We start from the raw sequence: 18,407 nt of genomic DNA, 5'->3' as shown, positions 1-18,407 counted from the left end.
GTATGGGGATGCGAAAACCTTTGCCGTGGTGACTTAAGCTTCGAAGTGATCACAACGGTAAGTGATTTGAAGAAAGACTAGTTGCAAGACCTTTCCTCAGTGGCTTGTGGCTCATTGTGCTTGAGGTCTTGTCTTGGTGACTTGATAGTTCAAGAGCCGTGATTGGAAGAGACTTGGTGACCAGAAGCATATCCTTTGTGGAGCTCCAACGTGGACTAGAGGTGAAATTCACGCCATCGGTATCACTGGATAAAAATCCATTGTACCGAGTTTGTCTCTCTACTTTATTTATATTTTCGTATTTACACACTTGTAATTTTCTTGCTAGAGTAGGTTGCAATCCTCTTAAACAGTAGAGTTGACACACTAGATAAACATAGAGCACATTAGATAGAAATTGAGACATGTTTATCTTGTGAAGTTTTTTGGAGCAAGTGAAGATAAGGAGGTAAGAGTAAGAGTCACGTTCAAGTGAAGATGATAGTAATCAAGATGAAGAGGGCGATGAAGAGGATGATTAAAGCACATCAAGCGATGAAGAAATTGATTCCAAGATGGTTAAACTTTTCTCAAAGATAGAGAAGAATATGAAAAGTATCAATATCAAGATTGATCATCCTATCTCTATTGAAAATTTGGTCAACACAATTAATCATATCAAGAAAGAGAAGAAGATCAAGAACAAGAGTGAAGATAAAGATTCAAGCTAAAGTGAAGATAAAGATTCAAGCTAAAGTGAAGATGAAGATTTAAGCTAAAGTGATGAGTGCTTCGTCACTCACTCATCTAAGAGAAGTTCTTCCTCAAGGTCATCATCACACAAGTCTTCATCGCGTAAGTCATCACATAAGTGTCTTATAGCCAAAGGTATGGATAGCGATATAAGTGACAACAAATCCAATGAGAATTTTTCCTCTTATTATGAACTACTTCATTTGATCAATGAGCAACAAAGGATCTTTAAGAAATAATATAAGTAACTTAAGAAATTCAATGCCTTTAATGATATTTATACTACCTTTGTTTCTAATTATGAGCAATTATTGAGTAAATTTAATTTACTAAACATAGATCATAATGAGCTTAAGGTAAAATTTGAGTGTATGGAATCTTAATCTAAGGTCCATTTGGAGCAATCCCCCCTTTATCTAATTTTAAGCCTAAGGTAGATGCTTCTATTTCTTGCAATGATTTAATTGATATATCATGCCCACCCCTTTGTAATGAGATATGTGCTAAGAATGTTTTCATAAAACCATCTAATGAACTCATTACACAAGAAAATGATGAGCTCAAGTAAGAAATTGAAAAATTTAGGAAGGACTTGGTAAGATTAAAGGGCAAGAACCATGTCTAACCTCATCAAGATAACCATGCTACCATGGTGAAAAAACTCGCAAAGGGGTCCACCGTGACATGCTTCAAATATCATCAAGAAGGTCATAAGTCATTCCAATGCAAGAAAGTAAAAACTAAAACCAAAGAGAAGAAAGAAGTAATGAAGCTCTTTAACAAGACCTTTAGCATCTACACCAAGCCCAACTACAAAATCAAGACTAAGAGTAACCACTACAAGCTCAAGAAGAAGAATAATGATAAGGTGATTGCACATATGGTTAGGAGAAAGCATGGGGGTGGAACCAACCTATTTGGGTGCTAAGGAAGTCATCACCAACATGAAAGTGCCTAATTGGTCTGGATTCCAAAGAAAAATTGAAGCCCCAGGTGGCTATGAGATTGAAGACTTGGCTCACAAAATAAAGTGAATGTTTAAGCAAAGAAGCCAAATATATAAGATTGGATGTTTTAATGAAGACCATGATCATCATATACCCAAATCCTCATACAAAAGTAAAAGAGTAATAGATCTAGATGCAAAAAATTTCAATTGTTGTAGCTCATTTGTCTTGTCTAGAATTGTATATGCTTATTTCAATTTATTGCAATACCTAGTATATGTTTTTGTATGGTAGGTTGCTTGTGTTTCTCTCTTTTTTATGAGCAACCTACATACTTTATTAATTATAGGTTCTTTTCATGACATTAGTTTCATAATCAATATCTTTTATGTGTCATGAACCAATCTATAGGGCATCTTTCTCATTATTATAAAAAATAAGTGCATATGTATCGCAAGTATTCAAAACTTGTATGCACATATTTACGGATAGCATATCCTATGGTTGTGATTTTGAGACTAACATGTGTTGCTAGATGTACCTTTTGTAGTTTTATGGAGAAATCAACACTTTTCGGAGGTATGCAATGCTTAAATGCTTCAACTGGTATCATTATCAATTCATTTCTACATTTAAGCTACATTCATGCATTATATTATTTAAATTTCCTACATCTACTTATTGTCTTAGATGTACATATATTGCTATATTCCTATAAATGGTATTCATAAGTGAGTTTCATTATATGTATACACACATAAAGGAGGAGTTTAGATTATATCATGTGAGTTTCATGAATTATGATCTTTGGTTGTCCTTTTCAATTGACATCAATGACTCATATCTTTACAATTAGTATGCATTTTAATTGGTATTATTTTATTAGTTATGATTTATGAAGCTCTCTTACATGTACTCTAACACTCTTCCTTGAGTTCAACATATGTTATAACCTTTTTTGAGATTGTTGACAAAGGGAGAGAAATTTCATGACCAAAGCAAGAAGCAACGATACAAGATATCTAGGAATATTGAAGTCGTCAAAAGGGGAGAAGAAGAAGAAGATATCAGAAGCAACATGAGACACCTAGCTTGACAAAGGGGAGAAGTTCTTACATGAGTCGATCAAGGGAGATAGTAACAATGGAGAAAGTGGAGTCACAACATAGAGGGACTAAATGGTAAGAACATGCATCCAAATAATGTGGTAAGACTTTATGCTTTTTACGATTGGTATTATTTATTATTTACCATTTGCTTTGGATGTGTTGTCATAAATCACCAAAAAGAGAGAGATTGTAGCAAAAAATGACTCTATTAGGTCTTGATTGTGATTTTGGTGATTAATGACAATATAATCATTGAGACTAATATGTTTTCAAGAATATATGTTAGTAGGTCTCATGTATGCAATACATCAAGAAGCAACCACAGTCGTGACAGGGTTTGATTGAATTGGAAAGGTCCTAAGAGAATTGACTTCACCGAAAGGTTTGGTGCAGAAGAGTTTGCCTTCAGTAGAGCATTGTTCACAGAGCCTGATAGCCTCACCGGATTGTCCGGTGCTCTGTATGTTGAACTCACTGGAGTATTTCTGACAAAGGAGAAGTAGGTTGAGAACCTAGTCTGGTGATCTGCACTAGGTAACACCGGAATATTTCTTGCAGAGAACAATGCGAGTGCAGAAGAATGAAGATCAACCCACCGGAAGGTCCGATGCTTGGTTTATGCACACCGGATTATAGCACCAGAGCATTTCTTGTAGAGGCGACTGCAAATGTTGAAAAATAAAGAACAACCCACCGGAAGGTCCGGTGTTTGGTTTAGCTCACCGGATTATAGCACCGGGGATTTCTTATAGAGTCGACTGCAAATGTTGAAGAATGAAGAACAACCCACCGGAAGGTCCGGTGCTCTAAATATTAATGCACCAGAGCATTTTATACAGATAAGAAGTGACGCGGTCTGGCTCAAGATAACTCACTAAAAGGTCCGGTGATGGATTTGAGTGGAGTTTCAATAGCTAGTTTCTGATTTTGTACTCAGCGGATGATCTGATGTTAGTACTACTGTTCTCACTGGATCATCAGGTGTTAACAACTTTTCTAAGTAGTTGAGAAAATAACTAATTGGTGGGTTTGAGGCTATAAATACCCTTTTCACTCAGTAATTTAAAGATGTGACATACTACTGGAGTGTAGAGGAAGCTCATACACACTTGAGAAGACATCCAAGCCACTAAAGTATTTAAAGTGACTATAAAGGCAATTAAGTACAAGATTAGAGAGTGTTTAGTGCTTATAGGCCTAGAGTGAGTTGTAGCTGGGTGTTACGGTTTGAAGAATGGATCAATGAGTGATTCTAGGTTGTACCGAGTGGTACGTTGACACCTTAGAGTCTTGGTGACTCATTGATATCTTGCACCTTGGTGGCTTAAGTTTATTGATTCTCTGACTTGGTGTGGAGCAGTGACAAGACACATGTATGGGGACACGGAGAGCCTTGGCTTGATGGCTTAAGCTCCGAAGTGATTACGATAGCAAGTGATCGGAAGAGAGGCTAGTGGTGAGACATTTTTGGTGGCTTGTTAGCTCATCGTGCTTGGGATCTTATCTTGGTGACTTGATAGCTCAAGAGCCATGATCGGAAGAGACTTGTGACAGAGAGCATATCTTTTGTGAAGCTCTAACATGGACTAAGGCTGACATTCATGCCATCGATACCCAAGGATAAAAATCTCTTATGCCGAGTTTGTCTCTCTACCTTATTTACATTTTCCTATTTACATGTAATTCACCTTGCTAAAGTAGGTTACAATTATCTTAAATGATAGAGTAGACACACTAGATAAATCTAGAGCACATTTAGATAGGTTTATCTTGTGAAGTTTTTTTGAGATGAATAGTTTCTAAGTGTCCTAATTTACCCTCTTCTTAGGACGTCACTGTTCCTCACACTCGTCTGATGAACAGGTAAAACCTTGTAGACCCCGCTAATCAGAAGATTAAAAATACAAAAAATAGGATCGGACCACGTCTCACCTGTCCAACGGGCGAGACCTTGCTCTTGCTTTTGTACATGTGTGTTTTTTCATTTAACTCTCGATTTTATTTGAGTGTACAAGAGTGGTCCAAAAATTCTATAATTTTATGGGCAAACTAGAGATCACTAGCAACCTACTTTAATTGATTTGATCTAAAAATAATAAACCAATATTTAATTAAAATTCTTCAAATAAGCCTATTTTTATAACTTCTATCAATTTTAATGTCTCAAATAAATTCCAAAAAATCAGGAAAATACACCAATATTTTGCTCATGTGTTGTATTAATTTATAAAAATATTTTGATCCCTAGGTTATTTGGTGAAAAAGTGAGTTTTTTTGTAATTTATAAAAATGTTTCCAACCCTAGGTTATTCTGTGGAAAACTGAGTTTCTTTGTAATACTCCATTTATATGCATTTTTATCATTTCATGTGATATTCTTTCAGTAAACTTACACTAGGTTATTTGATCATCATAAAAAAGATCATCACTAACTTGATCTTGCCGGGTGAAAAAAAAAAGAACGAGGACATGTGCCTCTATTGGCATAATAATGACTCGCACAAGCTTTAAGTTGTTGGCTAAACTTTGGCTATGATTTGAATATAGCTTTTGTAGGTTGTGAGATTGTTCTGCACAACAACAAGGAGCTTACCTATTATTCATGTAATTATATTTACAGCTTATCATGTGGTATATATCTATCTCAATTATTTTAGTCCAACTATAAATTGGACATTGAATCCAAATCCTTTTAGTTGTTTTATTGTTATTTTATTTAGCTTTGGCCGTTAGGGTTTTTATGTATATTATACACATAAGTTACTCCTATCCTACATTGCAAACTTGTAATTTATGAAGCTATATCAGTTATCTTTCATGATTATACTTTTTAAATATATGTATATTAGGTATCTACCTCAACTATCTATTAGTTTATACCACATTGCACCGATAATATTTTAGTGAATTTATCCTAGGTTATTTGGTGCAATTTTTTATGATAATCTTTTAGTGAACTTACCTCTTGATTGTGCAATATTTGGATGAATTTGTGCATGGTTGAATTCAAATTGAATTAAAAAGAGAATATCACATAAAATGATAAACATACATATAAAATTATTATTACAAAGGAACTCACTTTTTCACCAAATAATCTAGGGTTGGAAACATTTTTATAAATTAGTACATCGCACGAGAAGAATATTAGTGAATTGTTTTTGATTTTTTGGAATTTATTTGAGGCATTAAAAATTGCTAGAAGTTATAAAAGTAGGTTTTTTTTAGAATTTTAATTAAATATTGGCTTAGGGTTTTTGGATTAAATAAATTAAAATGAGTTGCTAGTGAGCTTTAGTTTGCTTATAAAAATGTTTAGAATTTTTGGAACATTCGTGTACTCTTAGATAAAGTCGAGAGTTAAATGAAAAAAAACACATTAACAAACGCAAGACAAGCTAGCACGCACGGACGTGCAGCTCGCTCGTTCATTGGGCGAGACCTTGATCTCACCTGATGAACGAGCAATGATAATCTATCCTTACAATTTATTAAAACGATCGTGTAATTTTGTAAATATTGAAAACTAAAATATATAAAAATTTCCAGAAAGCAGTAGTGTAGTTGGGCTTGTGCCGGTCAGTTACAAGTTAGGTAATTGGCCCATTAGTGTAGTTGGGATGGATTACGAAGAGAAGTCCACATATACAAGACCCAAATTTGTCAGGAGCCCGGGTTGGACTTGGTCGTGGCTTCGCCTGGACCGCACGCCGCCCACAGCAACTGGACCGCACCGACAGGTAGGCCCACTACCACCTCTCTTTCGCCGGCCCATGGACAACGCCCGTCTTGTCTCCGCGAGACGAGATCCTCTCCGGTGCCGAGGCCCACGAGCTGGCAGCCCGTGCAGGGTGGGATCTGGATTGGAGCACGCGGCTCCGTGGCCACTGGCCTGGCTGCCCGTGCCCGATCCTGATCTTGACCAACCGCCACGTCTCTCCCTCGCTTTCCAAAAGCAAACCGCCAACCTTTCCGATGATTTATTCACAAACGAACGGCTAATCCCAGGAGCCGCGAACGCCCCTGTGCTGCTGGTGCCACCTAAGGTCAGATCTAACGAACAAAGGACACGGTCGCGACTTGTGCCAATAAACCACTCCAACGTACGTACGATCGATGGATGCTGCTGCACCTGCAACAAACAACCGGAGCAGTTTCCATCCATGCATGGGTCTACTCGAGAGTCCCCAATATTCTAAGGCATGTTAGGTTACTTTGCTCACTCTTATCTAGTCTTGTTTGCTAGGGGATAAGTAAACATATTTGATTTATTTTCTTTGTTTGAATTTGGATAAGAATTTTCTTAATTCAATAAATATTGAAATTTATCTTTCCTAACCTTCCCAGCAAAACTAGTATACAAGGATGAAATCAAACATACCTCTGGTTGTTCAGAAAATTATAAAATTTCTGAACAACCACGAAGCCAGCCGCGGCACGGATCGATCCGGACGCCGACGTCACCCTTGGCCTCGTGGCACGTGCGGCCCGCCCACCCGCCCGCTGACAAATATCCTAATGCGCAGCACGGGTGCGATCGCTGCAGATTAGAGCAGGCAGGGAATCCCAGAGTCGCTCCGGCTTAAAGCTAATCCCTCGCCGGCCACCACATGCGCGAGCGACGCAAAGATCTCGTCGCGGCCTCGGTTGCGTTAAACAAGTCGTCCCAGGAAGCTGCGCCCCGCGTGCGGTGGTGACTGAGGTGGACGCCGTGCCGGAGTGCTCAACCGGGGTCGCCAGTGGTGGTTGGCTGCCAGTTCGCAGTACCGGCTCCTGTCGGTGGGGCGGGGGGCCGTTTGAATGAGTCGCCAGCCTGGCCGCACCTCGGGTGCCGCGCATCCACGTCTGACCGGCTTCGTGACACACTCCTCCGCTCACCTCTCTCCTGTCTTCTCCCTCTCCCGGGCCAGCGCATCAGTCGCGAATAGGCCTGTTTAAACTTTTAGCCGGGCGGGGTTTTGGGTCGGGTTTTAAAAAGCTCGATAGAAAACCCCGTAGACTCGAGCCTGGCTCGAGCCCGATGTTAGGTCAGGTTGTTAAACCCGAGTCCGATCTAATATTCGATATTTTTGGTTGAGTTTGATTTTTTTTTAAGCTCGGGTCCGACCGGCTGTAACGGTAAGCCTATGTTTTTAAGCCTCAGTCTGACTAGTGTACTGGTTGAGTTAGACCGAGTCAGATTTTTGGATCAAGTCAGGTTGGGTTTCTCGAGCCAGGTTGTCTATACATAGACCTAGTCACAGATACAAAGTGTGAACGCCTTGTAACTTTGAGAAGAGCATCCCATGGCTATGTGGTTAAGGAGGCAGAGTGTTGAATATATACATATACTTAAAAATTATAATTTTCAAAAAAAACAAAGAATATATATATTTAAATATAGTTAACTATCTTATTAGTATTAATATAAGTAGTGGTGCTTAAGTAAGTACTTTACCTTCTATCTAAGTGCATGTGCTACTATAGTCGAGAAAAAACTATGATTTTTTTTCTATAAGCACCTTCTCTAAGCACCTATTATACCTGCTCTAACGGCAATAGTTTGAAGATGATGCTAGCCATAGTGTTGGCCGAGCGTTGCGCTATGCCATTGCTTTCAGTTTATCGTGACGATGCTCAGTGAGGGACTGTGACCCTGTGAGCATTCGGTTACGAACAGACATCCTTTAGCTTAATAAGCATGTGATCAATTGTCATATAACTATCATTAGCAGTTAATCAATATAATTAATAGTTACATTATGAGGAGACACCCGTTGGGAAAAGACATCTCCAACGGATGCTTTACCTTCTCTCCATCCAGTATATATATATATATATATATATATATATATATATATATATATATATATATATATATATATATATATATATATATATATATATGTTATGATGAATACAAGTTACTATTTACTCTAGATTCTCTTCGATCGATTTCTACTCATAATACGTTATCAGTCACTAATTCTACTACTGATCTGCCACCACAATCAAGAACAAAGAGGCACAAAGGCCTCTCCTAGATGGTAAGCACTCCATGGCAAATCCATTTTGCCCTATCCATGGCATACATGCATCATCCTTCTTCTTCGTTGTCGTCCTGCCACATCGTCCATGTCGTCACCGCTCTCGCCGTCATCTGCGTTGTGGTAGTACTTGTCATCAGTTTGATCGCCATAGTGGCATCGTGAGTGCCGCACCCCCTGCGATAGCCTCTCCAGCCGTCAAGTCACCGTCCTCATTGCCACCACCTTTGCTGCCCTTGCCACCCTTCTCTTTTGGAGTTCGAGCGCCTGAAGCATTGACCATCACTGTGGGGTCCTTGACGGTGATAGTTACCACCATGATGGCGATTGGCTCTGAACCACCGCCCACAATGACAGCCCGCTGAGATACTATCCCTCTCTTCGGTCCGATAGCGGTGGTGTCCTCCTCCTCCTCGGAGGATCTAAAGGAATACACCCTGCTTACTCCTCCACTAGACGATGCAACGATCACCCATCACAACTGGACCTTTAGGATTCGTCATGGCATGAGCCTCCCTGGAGCCATGACAAACCACGATCCTGCTTCTTCTTCCCGTGGCTTTGACCTCAACATGTCGGTTGGGTCTTCCTCCTTCGCGCCAGCCCTCATGGACTCCACCTTCGCCTTCTGTACTGACGAAGGCACGATTGCAACACGACATGGATCTCCCACCACCACTGGATCTGCTCACGGTGACATAGAGGTCACCCCAAGGACTCGAGCCCATCGTGTCCTCTGGCGCTTTGCGACAGTGGTGGCCAACCGCCATCCATGTCTTCGCCTGGGGTCGTTGGCTCCCACAGCCCTCGACCTTCCCTCCGACGGCTTCTTAATGATGCAATATCTTCTTTATTCCTCCTATTTTTTTGGGTTTTTTTAGAGGTTTTAATATGATCCATAAATTATAGTGATTGTTATCTAAGCTCACAAATGTGTTTTTACTATTTAGGTTTCTCATATGTGGTTCAATAAAACAATAACCAATATATGACATATTATTTTTTTCATATATTTTCTCATTAATTTATAAAAGAGTTTTAATGACATATCAATATAATGTTTTCTTCTCATATTTTCTGATATAGTTTTAAAAAAATTTATAACCAGAAGTTTACATTACAGATAATTAATTAACGGAGTATTACTAATAGATATTCTTTGGCTCCATAAGTATATGATCAATTGTTATATAACTGTTATTAGCATTTAATCAATATAATTAACAGTTACATTATGAGAAGACATCCGTTGCGAAAATACATCCCAACTGTGAACCGCCGCGGTCATGATAAACACTGTTTATCTTATATATAAACACTGTTCATGATAAATACGGAGTACGAATTACTATTTACTCTAGATTCTCTCCGATCGATTTGTACTCACAGTACGTTCAACGGTGAACCGCCGCGGTCACGCCCCACGGTTCAACGGACGAGGGGCGCCGTGGTGTAGCGGGGGGAAACCGGAAACGGACGTGCGGGCGCCGGGGCGAGCGGCACGCGCACGCTGCTGTGCCTGCCCGCGCCCACGAGCCATAACTGCTTCCCACGAAACCGCGTCGATTTTTTTTAACATAAAAACTGCGCTCCAGCCTGGCTGTGGACCGCCCTTATCTATACATCGCCTCGACACGGTACCCAAACTGCCTCTATGGCGCGACCCGCTCCTGGGACCACCGGTCACAAGCAGCGGCACCTAGGAATACGACGCGCGTCGAGCCGTGGCCGGTACGTGCTGGGCGGTACACCTGTACGGTGCGCGGGCGGGGCCCCACGTGGGGAGGGCGTGGACGGTTGCATGACGTCCGCGCGCGGGAGCCAAGGGGGAATGGACGGACCGTTCCGCGCGCATGGATGGATGGATAAGCACGGCGCGCATCGGCGGCCGGGCGAGGGTCGCCTCACCGCGGTGTCGGGTCACGTCACCGCCGCTGCCCGCTCGTCGTGCGTCTCGTGTCGCTTCTGGTTGGGCACGTCTCCTACCACGAGTCCACACCGTTGCTTTTCCCCGGATAGTTTCGAGCCCACACCGTGCCCTCGCGCCTGCTTTTGTCGTGTTGCGTACCTCGTCGTGTGGGGCGCAAAACGACGAAATGGCAAACTTGTGACCGAGGCTGCGGTCGCGTGATTAGGAGACGAGTTACCCTTTTCTTCGAGACGTGATTCGAGAAACAACTGGCATTGTCTAGCTTTGTACAGGATGGGTAACGGGAGCGTAGTGTATTGTAAACTGAAAAAGCAAACGTGGAACGGACGCCGCTAGGTTACCGAAATTACCAGGCTTGCAGGGCCTAACGGATTGGAGCCGACGCTCCCCTCGTCAAGAAATTGGCGTTAACCTCAACACGCACAATCATTTCGATGGACGCCAATATTTAATTCGTCTACGTCCTTGCGCCCCCATTCAATTCATTTTCATAACTATACTAAGCTAAATCACATGTGACCAATTTGTCTGTTATAAATAATTAGCTGGTCCAACACCTAGCGGGACAAGCATCATAGACCTAAAACAAAATAGCTTTGTAATTCAAGCCTGTTTGACAAAGCTATCAAAAATAGCTCTTCAAATAGAATTAAAAGAAGCTATACTAAATAATAGTTTTTAATTTTTATCTCTCCGAATGGAATCCATAAGGGTGATTTTCTAAAATAAATTTCTATAATTCACTTTTCATATAAAATCACCTACTTTATAAAATTTACTTAAAATAAATATATAATTATTTTTAACCATAAAATCACTCAGACCACACCTTCTATCCCACGTTGGCCGTTGCCCCAACTGCAACAGTCGTTTCCCACAACCCCACGTACGAAAGCCAGAGACACGGATCAAAATTCGAATCCACCGAGGCAAACCATCCGCTCCCAAAACTACCAGGTCCAGCACCGACCCCTCAATGAGTTGTGGGCTCAGACGAACCTGACCCTACATGCCATCCAGTTGAGGAAAACGACAAGCGCGGGCGGGTACGGCTGCGTGAGGTGGCTCCGGGGCTCGCGACTCGTGCTTGCTGTGTTGCCGGTCAGGTCACCGGCCGCCGCGCCCGCTATAAATACCCTCGTCTTCCCGTCACTATTTCTCCAGCTCAACTTCCATCTCGTTTTTCTCCCCACCACCGCCACCACTCGCGACCAAACAAACACCCTTTCCATCCGCCGCTAACCACCACTACTCTCGTCGTTGTCGTCGTCGGCTCGTCGTGTTTGTCTTCCTGTTGTGATTCCCGAGATCGAGATGGGTGGCGAGGCGGAGTGCGACAGGATCAGGGGCCCGTGGAGCCCGGAGGAGGACGAGGCGCTGCGGCGGCTGGTGGAGCGGCACGGCGCGCGGAACTGGACGGCGATCGGGCGCGAGATCCCGGGGCGATCGGGGAAGTCGTGCCGGCTGCGGTGGTGCAACCAGCTGTCCCCGCAGGTGGAGCGGCGGCCGTTCACTGCCGAGGAGGACGCTGCCATCGTCAGCGCCCACGCGCGGCTCGGGAACCGGTGGGCCGCCATCGCGCGGCTCCTACCCGGGCGCACCGACAACGCCGTCAAGAACCACTGGAACTGCTCCCTCAAGCGCAAGCTCGCCGTCGCCACAGCCGCTGCAGCCGCGGACGCCGCCGAGTTCGAGCGGCCGTGCAAGCGCGTGAGCCTCTCGCCGGACAGCCCGTCTGGGTCGGGCTCGGGCTCGGACCGCAGCGACGTCAGCCACGGCGGCGGCTCTGGCTCCGGGCAGATTTACCGTCCCGTGGCGCGGTCCGGCGGGTTCGAGCCGGCGGACTGCGCCATCAGCCAGCAGCACGAGGACGATCCCTTCACATCGCTCTCCCTCTCCCTCCCCGGGATGGACAACGGGTTCCGCCACGACCGCGCCCGCAGCCAGTTCCAAGAGCTTCCTCCGTCGCCGCCCTCATCCTCGCCTCCTACGCCCGCTCCCCTCGCCGCGGCGCCCTCGCTGTACCCGCTCACTCCCGGCTTCATGGCGGCCATTCAGGACCTGATCCGCACCGAGGTGCAGCGGTACATGGCGAGCGTGGGGGTGCGCGCCGGGTGCGGCGCCGCGGGTGGGGCCGACCTGTGCATGCCGCAGCTGATGGAGGGCGTGATGCGCGCCGCGGCGGAGCGCGTCGGCAGGATGCAGTAGCCAACACCGGTGTAATGATGCGGACGGCAAAGTCGGCGAACGCACCAAATCTCGGACGAGCGCAATCTGTTCTTGTTAGCAAACTTGCTTAGCAAAATCGAGTTTTTTAGTTTCTTTTTCCGAACTGCTGTGAAAGCGAAACAGCAGTCAGGAACGGGAAGGGGAAAGAAAAGGGCGAAGAAAAGGGGAGAGAAAATGGGAAATGCAAGGACTGAGCAAAGCTAAGCTAAGGCTGCTTGACTGCTTCCTCTGTACAGGATAGAAATGGAACGAGATGAAATGGGCGATGAATTTTGCAAATCAACCACCATTGCAATGGATCTGAAAGGCAGAATTGCCGTTACAGTGAGATACGTATGTTTGAGCAAAATAGTTTCGATGGATCTGAAGAAAATGTTGCCGCCGTTTCAGTAAGGTTGAGTGGAGCGTGGGTCATCATCCTGTTCTGTTCTTGTCTCCCACTTCACCTTTCCCCCTATCGCAACACAATCTGGTCTCCGGTAGTTGCCTCATCGCCGGGCTCTTAATCCGGCGACCGTACGACGGTACTTTCACCGTTGCTCACCGGCAAACGGATGCGTGCATGAATGCTCACACTTGGTCGCAAAAAGGTTGGATGGAGCGACGCCGAGAAGAGAAGAAGGGTTCATTCAGCAGGTCAGAAATGGACGAGAAAGTTAGGAACGTGAGATCGTCCGATTGAGACCCTGTTCAGATGGCTCCATGATTTTTAGGTGCGAAATGGGCTTCGGCGTAGAGAGCATAGGTTGCTTACGGGGCCGGGCCGGGCCGGAGGTAGTGTGCGATGTCGGCCCAGAGACTTCTCTGCATCTCTCTGAGATCTCGTCCCGGCATCTCGGGAAGCACGGTGCGCAGTGCGTCGGGAAGCTTGCACGTTTCAGCGAATGCTTCGTGCTATAAAGCCAAAAATCCATCGTACCGCGTCGAAGACCATACGGCTCTGATGCCGGGAAAGGGGTTCATCTTCTTTCTCTTCCTCTTCCCATCATCTTCCACATTTTCTCCTTTTTCTTTTAAAAAAAATAGAGAGGTCTTAAGGGGGCTATAGGAGAGTGACAGCGGTTAAGGAACGTGGCAGCTGGTAGGAGGGCTTGAGCCCTGGCTTGCATAGTTTCGTGAAAAATTTGCGATCAAAAGCCCCGTCAAAGTCGACAACAGTAACCATGAGCACATATAAAGAGACGCTCGAACACGTAAAGCAATACGAACACGCCGTGCAGCCCTATTTTCTCCGGGCATCAACTGAACTTTAGTCGCCGTGCCGAGCTCAGATCCTACCGTCCCCCAGGCCGTAACCTTCATGACGTTTCCCAGTATAAACAACCCGTTCGGATCTGATGCCCCGCAGCCAACGCGGCTCCTGGAACAACGCCGCCCTCGATCCGCCCTGATCCTAGCCAACAGTTTATTACGCGAAACCATTCTAATTGGCCCATGCGTGATGCGTTTGCAAGATGAGATGGTGAGATAGTGACTTTTGAGGCTGCCTTTAGCAAAAACTTGCAATCCGTAGAATGCTGCCGATCGATTTGGGTAGAGAGAGAGAGAGAGAGAGAGAGAGAGAGAGAGAGAGAGAGAGAGAGAGAGAGAGAGAGAGAGAGAGTCCGACAACTACATACAGCATTTTTTTTTTTTCCAGAACGGGGATCCCGAATTTCGTTACCGTAGCAACGAAATTACATAGAGTTTCTACCACCAAGTACATTTGCCGTAAACTTGAAGAACTAAAGAACAGCTAAACATGAAGCTTATCTAACCAAAGTCCCGCCAAAACATCTACCAGAAGAAAGCAGCAGCCAGCTAGAACTAGAACTCGTATATCTATCTCCAACTTTAATCAGATAACTCCAGCGATCACACCTAGCACAAAGACACGCTTCCTCCTTTTTGATCATTCAGCTGATGATTACTCATCTTTGATATCATCATCTGTTGATCACCTTGTAACATCTGAGCATGACCATCAGTATCTAGTGCTGGTTCCGCCTGGGGATGATAGCTTTAAGCCGCCGCTTGTAACTTCGTAGCTCCATCTTCCGGCCTCTGCGGGTCATCATCTTTTGCAGCCCTGCCCAGTATTTCAAAAAGGAACAAACGTAACAAATGACCTTGGTAGGAGATTGTATAATTTTTTCTCAAAACAAATTCTATTGCGCACACTACTATAGAAAGGATCATCCCTGTCTCTCTTTCATCGACGATTCAGTAATAATCAACACATCATTGCTGGTTCACAAGCTCAAAACGTACATAAAAAACCGAGCCAACAAGAACATATAGTGATAGTGGTTATTATTGTTAGTTCTTATTAGGAACCAGTAGTGATAAATCATTATCGGTTAGTAACACAAAACGACAACAATAATTAACATATCATTGCCGTTTCGTAACACGAACAAACAGTGACACTAGTTCATAAAAAGACGCGCCTTTAATAACCGGTGGCAATAGCTGAAAAACCATACGAATTTCCTTATCCGCATGCTCAGCTTCTCCTAAACGCCTTCAAATTTCACTTGATCGCTCATCTCACTCGCTTTTGCTCTCATACTCATTCTCTTCCGCCCTCTCCCTCCACCGCCGCCGTGATGGATCTGCCACCTTCTTCTCCAGCTCCGGCCACTCCATCGCTGCCTGAAGCGCCCCGGGTCATCTCTGATACTTAAAACTTTATTATACTAGTCCCTGAAACAGTTGCTGTTAAATACAATTCTTATAACAGGTGATACTACAGTCATACAACAAAAGGTAGTGGTGAAATAAATCTACCAAGCTAACAATACAATAAAGGGCTCTGCAAAGGCTCACGAGCAACATAGTCCACAACGCCAGATGACACAACATGATCATCATGAGGACATGCCACTCCACAGGTAACTCATGTGCGAACACAACCAATACTTATTTGTCAGTCTCATCGTTAGCATTAGTGAAGTCCGGATCTTTCTCTGGAATCATAAGCAAGGGTGAGTACAAATGTAGAGAGATGGTTTGGGAAGGTTTTTTTGGTTGTCAGGAGTGAGTGTGGGGTGTGAGGGAGGGATCTCTGCGCTCTCTTGGCTAGTGAGGCACCATCAGCGGCCGGTGACGGAGATTGAGGTCGGCGGCTATGGTGGCTCAATGCTAGCTTTGGAGAGAGGGGGAGGGGTTAGGCAGAGGGGTGGGGGAGGTGAAGGGTGGTCAGGTGAAGCTCTCCGTGGGGTCTAATTGGCTAGTGGTGGTCTCTGGTGATGGATCGATGATGGCTATTGTAGGAGGGAAAAACAGTGAGAGAGAGTGTGTGTGTGTGTGAGAGAGAGAGCTTACCTCAGAGAGCTCAGCGAGTGGCGGTGTGGTGCGGATGGTGAGCGACCAGGCCTTTATAGCCGAGCGAGGGCTATAGCGGCTGATGGTGGGGTCCAACGGCGGAGCTCCACGTGTAGTACGACTCACGATGGGTTGTCAATGGCAACATGATGCGGCAATGTAGTGGCTTTGGATGCGCATGGCGTGGGCAGAAAAGTCGATGCGACAGCCGAGATGGTGGTGGCTTTTCCACACGTGCATGCTCGTGCCAACGAGGCTTTCAAATACTGTCATCGCGTGGTGCCAGAGTAAGATGAGTGGCCAGGCAGCAGTGTAGACAGTGACTTTGTAGTCGACATAGGGTAGAAGTTAGACGAGTGGCGGGTGGCATTGCCGCGGCTTGGTGACAGAGCCAGCGGCTGGCAAGCTAGAGGGGAAAGATAGAAAGAAAGGAGAGGAAAAGCTTTTGAAATTTAGTTTGGATTTGTTTTCCTTGAAATGATTTGCTGATTTCAAATACGCTGAAATTATGGGATGTTACACCACCACATTTTCCGGCCACGCCACCCACACCCGTGCCATCGTCTGATGACCGTGTGGGGTGCAGCCATCTTGGGGTGCTGGAGTAGCTGGTCCTTGACTCCGCGGTAGAGCCCATTATGTCTGAGGTGCCCCTAGTAGAGGTCCGTGCAACGGTGGTCGGCTTCTGTCGGGGCGTATGGACAAAGCATGGCCGGTCCGCGATGCTGCAATTCATAGCAGATCGTCTAGGGTCAAGCGCCCGCGGAGCTCATCGCTTAGATTCTCCGAAGGGGGCTCAGGCTCCACATCGTGATGTCTCTTGATGCACACCAATGCCTCAACAGGATGTCTCCGGGTTGCCTCCCCAGCAGGACACCTCTTCGCAGCTACTGCCCCTGCTCGCGGGTGACAGTCCACAAGACCTACTGCCAGAGGTGTACTTCTGAATTGGGTTGGCGTGTGTTATTTTTTGCTTCTCTTATATTTTTGTGGGGTCTGGGAGCGTATCATGTTGGCCCGACACTCTTGCTTTATGTATCCATACCTTTGTTGGCTAATCTTTTAGTGGGGCTATGTCTATCGTCTTGTCTGTTTATTTTGTTGATATGCTAGGGTGCATATGTCATGACACTAATCCTTAAGTAGGGCTTACACGTGCATGACGGGCGATCTAAGATATCTAGAAGCATCCCAGGTACTCGGACCGTTGCCTTTGGGTAGGGGCTCCGAGCGTCCGAACCATCTAGGTCTATACCACCGGCCTCGTGATGGGAGCACTTCGTCCCTTCCTCACGATTCCCAAGGACCTGTGGACCCATGGGTGGCCGTCGATGTTTTGGTGAAGACGGAGCCAGGGGATCCCTCCTCTTCCTCTTCGGAGGCTCGCTCGAGCTTTGTAGGGGTGGACGAGTGGTGGAGAACCTTCGAGGCTGCTGGCCTTTAGGACTCATGATGTTTTTTTTCTCCCCATGGCTCCGACAGACCGGTGCCATCGGACATCTTTGTGTATGTATTGGCTTGAGTCAAGGAGGAGGATGCTGAGGAAGTTGCGGCGGCGTCAGAGGAGCTGGATTTTACAGCCTTTGACTCGTACCCTTTCCAGGCGAAACCCTCGGCTCCTCGGGTTTGGGGAGGTTCTATTTTCAACAGGTCTTTGCACATGGGGTACCCGCATCATCACGTCATGCGCTGCTACCGGTCTTCCAGCATAGCCGGTGGTTCCAGAGGCCATGACCTTCCATCTTCGTCCCATCGTACTTCAGGGAGGCATGACAGTTTGACACGCTTGTTAGGCCTAGATTGACTAAGGAATATTGCCAAATGCAACTTTTGTATACATGATAGATGAATAATAAAGTAATATGTTATTTTTTTGCTCCTTGTATTTTGCTCACACCTGTTGTCGGTGACACAGGAACCAGGGGTCCCCGAATCCTGAGGCCAGATTAGCAGAGTGCCACGTGGCACCCTCCCGCGGGGGTTATCTCCCCGAGGGATGAGAAGACCAAGTCCTGAGAAAAGAGTGCTCGGGGCTGCGAACAGTGGCCCCCGAGCACTCAAGTCCCCCGACGACATGAAAAGCCAAGTACCGGGATGAGGGTGCTTGGGGCTACGAACAGTGGCTCCC

The 18,407-nt window shown here is 45.3% G+C and overlaps 1 protein-coding gene across 1 annotated transcript; it reads left to right on the top strand.

Annotated features, from left to right (window-relative positions):
* Window positions 1-11,894: 11,894 nt before the first annotated feature.
* LOC133883507 (transcription factor MYB44-like) lies at window positions 11,895-13,301 on the top strand. The gene has a single exon (XM_062322856.1). The coding sequence runs from the start codon at window positions 12,059-12,061 to the stop codon at window positions 12,950-12,952; it is 894 nt and encodes a 297-aa protein (XP_062178840.1). The 5' UTR covers window positions 11,895-12,058; the 3' UTR covers window positions 12,953-13,301.
* Window positions 13,302-18,407: the final 5,106 nt, after the last annotated feature.

The sequence above is a fragment of the Phragmites australis genome, chromosome 10, assembly GCF_958298935.1.
Source record: "Phragmites australis chromosome 10, lpPhrAust1.1, whole genome shotgun sequence".
NCBI lineage: Eukaryota > Viridiplantae > Streptophyta > Magnoliopsida > Poales > Poaceae > Phragmites > Phragmites australis.
Note: the sequence above shows the minus strand (reverse complement) of the source record. Positions and strands in the feature narration are given on the sequence as shown.